We start from the raw sequence: 8,956 nt of genomic DNA on the forward strand, positions 1-8,956 counted from the left end.
TCTCAAAAGTAATCCTGGTGTGGTTCACTTGTCTTTAATATGGATACAAGGGTATTATCGTTTTGACTTCTTCATAAAAAAATTGTAGTAACGAATTCAGCAAAAGTACGAAAGGACGAAAAAATTCAAAAATTATACCTCTCAACTCTGATTGTAAACTTCTAGTAGGCCTCATCAATTGATTGCAAGACGAATACTTTTTTATAACTAAGAATCAAAATTTCTTCAACTATTTGCCTTGTTTTGCAAAAATATATATATTTTAAAATCGTCATTAATGATCACAGGAAAAATGATACCAAGTTTAATTAGTAGGTTGACACAATAGAATATCCATCTTTGAATGTGATTTCCAATCAATCTGAAAGCCATTTCAATCAAATCCCAATTTGCCCAAATCCCACCATATCTTTAGCAACGACTCTTGCTAGATTTTTTTTTTTCAAATCTCAAATAAAAAGATGCTTAGGTTTTTTTTTTGTAATTTTTTAATATTATTTATTTTTTGTGTTTTTTTTTCTTGGTTTTTGTTTTGTATAGAATGGTGGTAAGAACCTTTGACTTGTTTTTTGTGTTTTTTCTTGTTTTATCCTTCTTTCCATTTAATTATTTAATATTACAGTTAAATCGTATGATTGGGTTGTTTTTTTCTTTTTACAATTTCATTGAAGGAATGTTGCTTTTACTATGGAATTATATTTCTGTTTAATTTTTAAATACATATTTAATAAATTGTATTTTTGTGTAGCCATTAAATTACCATTAATTTGTTTGTTTATGTTTCGTATGTATTTCGATTAAAGTTTTAGCTTACAATTTCTTACAAATGTTCAACACTTAAAAATTGGAATTTTTTTCTCACATATTTATTTTAAATTTTGTATATATATATAGGAATTTTTGTGGTGTGTGTGTGTGGAAAAATTATAAAAAAAAAAATAATTTTATAAATTTTTTATACAATAAAAAATGAGAAATATACAAACTAAAATTTATTTAAAAATATTTATATATATAAACCTATTACATAAAAAATATTACACTTCACATTGAATAAAAGAAGAAAAAAAAAACATTTTTTATACACTTAACAAAAAGAGTCCTAAAGTGGACAAGGGGTACCCACAAACATTTTTTCTTTTTAGCGAAATTAAATTTTAGACAAACAAAATCGGAAATATATATTGGTTTACCCTTAAAGAAAACTCTTTTGTTTGTCTAAAAATTTCCTTTCAAAGAAAAGAAAAATATCCTTGCATGTATGAGGGAAAGACAAATAGAGTTCGAGAGAGAGAGAGTTGAATGCAAAATCTTTAAATTGTGTTTTCTTTAAAATAAGAAATTCTTGTACAATGTTGTATTTACTTATGCCTAGAAAATTTCCATAAAATTTTAACTAGTTTAATGTTTTATTTATTTATTTTTTTTTGTATAGCTCTTGCCATATTTTGTATGTAGTTTATTTTGCAATTTTCCCCTCCTCCTTGAAAGATTGTAGGATCATCGATACATTTTTTTTTACAAGTATACTAGGGTTTTTTGGGGAATCCCTTCCTACAATACCTTTTGACTAAGAATAACTAAGAAATATTCTTTTGTGGTTATTTTTCCTCATTTCATTGAAGGTGATTTTTTTTTGTATTTTTAATTTTCTTTCTGTATTTAAGAGATTGTTTTATGTTTTAAAATTAAAAAAAAGTTACCTATTTACTAATGACTTAACTATATACACAAGAGTTTTGGAATGAGGGCCTAAGTTTGTCGAATTGGGGTTCTTTTGGTAAAGAGAGCAAATGAAGTGTCCCGGTCTATACCCAGTCAAATAGTTCCCTTGAGAGGGGACATCAAATAACAAGGTGTAGGTGTTTTAGTTTAAAAAGGAGTTTAGTGTTAAAAAGTGTTATGATTTTTCATGATGAAAAAAAAAAACTTTACCTTGCCGCCTTTGCCATAGTTGAGACGTTGGTTCAGCATTTTTTTAGAAGTTTTGTTATAAATTTATACACTTTTTAACACATATTTTTAAAAATGTAATTTTTTCTTCAGATACCGTTTCATTTTGTTCTCTTACCCGGCGGCCCGTTTTGTTGCTTAGAAAATATTTTTTTAACAAAAAAACTAAAAAAGAACTAAACAAAACTAAAATATTGTTTATAAAACATCACTTTGTAACTCGTTTGATTTGAATTGCCTTTTGTTTTTTATCTTTCTTCTCATTTTTTTTTTCTTTTTCATAAAAATTCTCTTTCATAAAGTTTTTTAAAAACTTTTTTTCAGTTTCATTTGTAGTTTAAAAATAAATTTTTCTTTAAGAATTCTCAATTAGTTTACAAACATTTTTTTCTTTAGCATAAGAAAAACTCACTCACTTAAAAAAAACAATGGATTTTTAGCTTAAATTAACACAGACTAATGCACTGGTTCAGCTTTGTTTCCTTTGTTACTTCACCTCAGATCCAAGGAGGAGTGGGAGGGGCGAGGTTGCTAAACCCCCAGAGGTCTGCAGGGATATATGGGCTCCGCATTGATCCTACTCTGGTCGTATAGTCTCCCTTAAATCATGGACCAAGATTTAGCCTAAAGGTTTGGATGCACCCCCAATGGGTCTAACCAAACATTTCGACCAAATCTGAGGGGGACACCTTTGACTTGCTTCTCCTTTTTCTCCGTAGTTCAGCATCTAGCATCTTGGCTTCCCGATTACGTTCCCATTAAGTTAGGACGACTCATAGCCAAACCATGCGGCTGAAGCTGCTGCCGCAGCAGCAGCTGACGAATGCTATTCCCCGGATCCACCGAACGAATTAAAATGCCTTACCGCAGCCCCCGGAGCTGCTGCTGCTCCGAATTGCAAGCTCCACTCGAAGAGTCGGCGTGCATGCAATTGTTGTTGTTGCTGTTGATGGTGGTGATGCTGTTGCTGATGTTGATGGTGATGCAACGAGTGCGGATTCAAGTTCAGGTGATGCATACCAGCTGCACCACTGACACCCAGAGCTGAGGACACCGAGGATGGGGAGGCGGCCGATGACGAGGCTTGCAGTACTCCCCCACTTGCACTACCAGCTCCTGGTGAGGCTTGGGGCTGTTGCAAGTGCTGGTGATGGGCTGCTGCAGCCGCCGCCGACGATGAATGTTGGAGAGCTTGATCGCTGGTATGGAATAAATGTGGATGATGGGCGGGATTCAAGTGTGGATGCTGATGGTGATGATGGTGAGCAGCAGCGGCGGCATTGTGATAGCGCATGGGATCAATGTACATAGCGGCTGCTGCAGCGGCCGCTATGGACGAAGCTTGCTGTTGTTGCTTGACTTGGGACAAATGATCATTGTCGTTGTTATTGTTATTGTTGTTATTATTGGCAGCATTGTTTGATCCTAGCGGGCTCTGAGGTGACATCACATTCGTTGTCATGGTCGCCGACGAGCCGCCCGATGAAGACGGTGTCTGCGGACCATGTTGTTGGTGTTGCTGGTGTTGTTGTTGGTGCTGTTGTTGTTGCTGCTGTTGGTGCAGGGAGGCAGGAGTTGACGCAGCTGCAGCTGAGTTCGACTCCTGGATTTCTGATTGCTAGTGAGCCGCAAGCTGATGGCCCGTCGGTGTCTGCATGTTTTGGGGACTCAACATGGGCGGACTATGGCTATGACTGTGTGTTCCCATGGGACTGCCATGCATATCGTGGTGGGGATGATAGCCTCCATGGGCATGCATATGACCTGGCGGCATGCCGTCCATCATATCACCTCCCATTGTATTGGGCGGTGTCATACGTTTCTCCTTCTGCCTTCGATTGCAGAACCAAACCCGCACCACCTCCTTCTCCAACTGCAGACTATCAGCCAGTGCTGTGATTTCTTGAGCGGAGGGCTTTGGCTGTTTGTGGAAATGTTGTTCGAGGGCTCCCTTTACACTGACCTCGATGCTGGTTCGCTTCTTGCGTTTCCGACCCTGGGCGGCAATTTTGTCAATGCTTGTGGGCGAACCTGTGGTCGAATCTGCCTCCTCCAGCCACTTCTGCAACAATGGTTTCAGTTTACACATATTCTTAAAGCTCAACTGTAAAGCCTCGAATCGGCAAATGGTGGTCTGGGAGAATACGTTTCCGTACAGGGTACCCAGGGCAAGGCCCACATCGGCCTGAGTGAATCCCAACTTAATGCGGCGTTGTTTGAATTGTTTGGCAAATGCCTCTAGGTCGTCAGAGGTTGGAGTGTCTTCTTCGCCACCACTGACATCGCGATCGCCGTGCATATGGTGGGGATGAATGGGCAGCGAGGGAGACTCGCCCCTTAAGGCATGGTGGAGCGGAGCAACACCTTGATGATGTGGATGGGCAGGATGTAACATACCATTCATGGCGTGGTGGTATTGTAGCGGTGAGCCTCCCGTAGGAGCGTAATGGGCAGCAGCATGAACGGGTGCATGCCAGGCATGTGGTGAGGCCATACCCTGTTGCACACGGTGCTGTTGAGACAAATGGGACATTTCCTGCTTCACATCGGCAGGATGATGGTGGGAATGGTGTGACTGTAGGGCCCAGGGATCTGAAGGATGCAATGCTGTCCAGGGATTTGAACTTAGACCCCCAGTAGGTGTTACCGAACTAAGACTGCCAGAGGAAACCCCTCCAGGGCCCCCAGGACCGCCAGCTCCTATTGTGCTTGGACTGGGCGATGAGGGCAACTGGTGATGAGCAGCCGCTGCAGCTGCTGCACTGTGGTGGTGATGATGGTGCTGCATATATTTCATTTCACCGGCATCGGCGGCCGAACGAGGCGAAGAGGTGTGATAACCACCACCCAGAGCCATATCGAGATCGCCACTAGAGGGCGTCATGTACGAGGTGGCGGCCATCCCCACCGCTCTAGGGCTGTTCAGGCCCTCCACGCTGGCGGGGTAGGGCTCCAAGTTGGGGCTCAGTTTAACGACTTTGAAAACCGATCTGTCAAAAGAAAGACCAGGGTCCCTATGCTCATTCCACTCGAACCTTGAGGCAACCGTCTTGAAGTCTTGCGTGGTAACGGAATCAAAGGAAAATTCTCGGCCAGCAAATGGTGTTTGGGGTGGTGAAAGCGGCAGTTCCAGCGCCGCGGCTTTCAAAAACCAAGATTACAAAAAAAGCAACAAGTTGAGGGGAAAGGCGATTAAAATTTAAATCGCCGACGGCTGTGGCTTACAAAAGCTCTTGTTGGTTTTGTATAGTTAAGAAAATCACTGGGTTTTGGTATTTAATTTTTCAAAAAAGTTTCTGCTTTTTTATTTTTTTATTCAAGCAATATTTGCATTTTTTTCAAAAATATTTTGTATTTTAAGCTTTGTCACTCTATTAAAATTTTATGTAAGTTTTGAGCACTTTTCCAAGTTGGTTTGGTTTTCTGTTATTCAAATCCGCACTCGCGTAAACGCGCCGTTGTTTTGCTTAAATTTGTTTTTTAATTATCACCGATTTTTAGCACTCGAAATTTGCTGTTGTTCTTAATTTTTGTGAGTGTACTTTTTATGTTTAATTATTTTTGATCTATCGAATTTTGATTGCAAATCGTTGTATTCGAATTCAAATCAAAATTTCTATTTTATTATTTATTTTTTCAATTCAGACATGTGTTGGTGAGTGTGTGTGTGGCAATGAATTAATATGAATTTTTCTTATTTCTTATTTATGCGGAGACTTTAAAATATTCACGTGTAAACTCGTGGAGCTATCGAAGTGAACTAACGTCATGCATCGTCAAACGAAGGTACAGAGAGCAAGCAGAAGGCAAAGAAACCAAAAACGCCACACTAGAAACCAAAAACACACACTCTCACACAAATACCACCACGGCAATGGTCGGTCGCACACAATCCCATCAAATGGAATACAAGGCGCGCACACAGTCGTCAGTCGATGATAGTCAGTAGAAGAACGACGATGACGACGATAGGCAATAGCACGGGCACACAAAACACACTACAAACCATGCGAGTCGGGGAGAACACACACGCTCACACACACCCATCCATATACACGGCAGTTCATCGATGTTGGAACAAAAGGAGAAGTCATCTAGAAGAGGGAAGAACAAGCAGCATATTTCCAGTCAGGCCTTAAGGTGTAAAAGAGATGGTAATGCTAAAGACTGCCAAGTGTTAGAAGAGTCTAGCTGTACACCACTCAAAGGCAGCCATTCAAATCTAAAGAGTAACGGAAACAGCAGTTATCTCCATAACACAGCGCGAGTGTAACAAAGAGACAAGATAGAAAATTCATATTGGATTTCCTAAACAACAGACTGGAAAGTGATTTTCGTATTGAACCACAAACACTCATACCAAATGAATTGGAGAGTCGGAGAGAAACCCCTTGACAACTTACTATTATTCTCTCAATCTCAAGTGGGAAGAGAGTTTTTGGAATTCTTTGATACTTCGCTACTCAAAGCCCAATGTAAAACAATGCGGAAACTCAAGTACTCTCTTATATGGCCAGAGTGAGGGCGAGAGCACTGCTTATAGAAATGGCTAACTATGTAACAGCAACAACAACAGTAATACAATCAGGAATAAAATAAGAGCACGAGTCTAGACCACAAACTCCATACGATTCCAGGGTTACGCCTATTTGCAATAAATTGCGCCGGTTTTAATTTTCTGGCTGGCTCTAAATTCCCACATCATTTCCAAGCCATGGGCTCTGTGTCTTGTTTACTTTGAGTGCGACAAAGAGAGCGATTCACTAAAACGCAAATTCGTAACCTCTCTCTATCCTAGGGAGCAATCTAATATAACAAAAAATCCACCTAAGTGTAGGGTGAATTTTGAGATAAGTCCAAGTGGTCTATGGATAATGGTTGGTGGCCAGTCCATCCGAGTAGGGTTTTGGTCAAACGGCATTGAATTTACATTTCATCGCAGCTCTTCCTCTCTCAAGGAAAATAAGCGTCATGTAAAGCAACATCGTTCGATAAATGGGGATGGAAAAGGGCTTTCTTAGCTTTTTGGGTGTTGATGGAATAAAACTCCTGCGAATTGAAAGACGATTCAATTCTCCTTCAGGAAGTTCTGTCCAAAGCCACAAGTCTAATATTTCCAACAAAGCTTTTTGGTTCACTTTATGGCCATTTACTGCTGCTGTCTTCTTAACCGACGCATTCTCAAAAGTTCACAATTCATTGCTGTCTTGAAGCACGGTGAAAATTTTCTTAATTTCCAATGGATGATGATGAGAGGGGATGCACAGAGGAGCATAAATTCAAGTTCGATACGTGTTCAGTATGGAAATGAGTATGGAAAATGCTGAACAAAAAATGAAGCATGAAAACACAAATGTACTTTTGCTTTCATCGAAGAGACCAACTGAAAGCGGGAAGAAATAGTTTTTGTGTCCAGTAGTCAAGAGCTGTCAGACTATGGTATTGAACGGAAAGTGGGTGTATGGATGTAAAATCTAAATGGTGCCCGTTTAAATCTTAGTAGGTATGCAACGAAATCCATATGACCGGATATGTGCTATTAGAGGCGCCTTTGCCGGACATTTGCTTAATGAGTCCGAAATTTTTTGCTATAGGATATCGATTGAAAAACTTGAATAAAGCCAGATGACACTAATAGATTTTCACAGTGTAATAATTCGACAAGTGGAACATCGTACAAAACGCCGCTGGCAAAAAGGTTTAATCAATTTCATATATTCGGGGATTTTAAAACAACAAGTTTTCAAAAGAAAAAATCAGAATTTTGATTTCAAAAAATCTGTACGCAAACACTTCCCAAGGGTCGTTATGTCAATATGCCAATATAAAATATTTGAAATATGTGACAGGACATGTAAACAAAATGTGAAAGTGTACACGTAAAGAAAAATTAAATTTTGTCTTTAAAACTAAATATCACACTAGTGCAGAAACGACTGTATATTTGATTCGTTCTAAAAATAAATGGAAATTTTATTTGTCTAATATTTTGTAGTGGATATTTAGTTACACTCGAAAAACAAGCAATTCACCAGGAAAGAAAATGTAGATTAACATAATTTTTTGTTCATATGTCAAAAGAAATTTCTTATTTCGAAGGCATGAATTGGAGATTTCAAAAATGTCTTTTGTGCCATACGAAGTTCAAGATATTGGGAGCATTTGTTATAAAGTATAATAATTTCCATGAACTGAACTAATGTTAAATTGGCTTAAGTGCCGTTTTTTGAGCTCAGTTATTATATTTTCCTCCCACAAGACAAATTTGTCGACCTGCAAAACAATTTAATACAAAATGTAAAACCTAACTTGTGACAAAAAAACTGTGAACTTTCTATTCTTTAATCAACATTTTCACTTTGGCTAAAAATCACCAATCAACTTTTTTTGGTTACTTACAATCAACAAGTCGACTTTTTATGCCCTAGATTAGGTTAGGTTAGGTGGCAGCCCGATGTATCAGGCTCACTTAGACTATTCAGTCCATTGTGATACCACATTGGTGTATCACAATGGACTTCTCTCTATGCCCTAACAATGGGAAAGTAAAATTTAGAGTTTAAAATTAGATTTACATTAATTTTATAGAAAGGAGAGCGTAATGTAAATTTTTTTTTACTGACGCCGACGGTATCTTTCATGGTTTTACTGTAATCCATGTTTATTATGCACTTCAATAGAATTCCAATGGAAATATTACGTTTTGCATAGCTTATGCTAAAGAGTAATATTTCTTTACATAGTGAAAAGTCACTTAGGCCAAAAACTGTAAAAAAGTCGAAATAAGTTTTCATAATTTTGAAAAAAAAAATCATTATTTAACTATTTTTAGTTTTTCAAAAAGTCTAATTTTTTAGTCTTATTGACATAGTCTCAACACAAAACTGAGATAAAGCATTAAATATTTGTGGGTTAATATTTATTATAATAGATATTTTTAAAATAATTTCTCCACTCAGAGAAGGAATATGATCACCTCAAACATGTTTTAAGAGCACCATGT

The 8,956-nt window shown here is 38.1% G+C and overlaps 1 protein-coding gene across 1 annotated transcript; it reads right to left on the reverse strand.

Moving 5' to 3' along the window:
- Nucleotides 1–470: 470 nt before the first annotated feature.
- Nucleotides 471–5,874, reverse strand: vvl (ventral veins lacking). Its single transcript, XM_075303564.1, has one exon. The coding sequence runs from the start codon at nt 4,853–4,855 to the stop codon at nt 3,572–3,574; it is 1,284 nt and encodes a 427-aa protein (XP_075159679.1). The 5' UTR covers nt 4,856–5,874; the 3' UTR covers nt 471–3,571.
- Between the last annotated feature and the right edge of the window lie 3,082 nt (nt 5,875–8,956).

Source organism: Haematobia irritans, chromosome 4 (genome assembly GCF_050003625.1).
Source record: "Haematobia irritans isolate KBUSLIRL chromosome 4, ASM5000362v1, whole genome shotgun sequence".
Classification (NCBI taxonomy): domain Eukaryota; kingdom Metazoa; phylum Arthropoda; class Insecta; order Diptera; family Muscidae; genus Haematobia; species Haematobia irritans.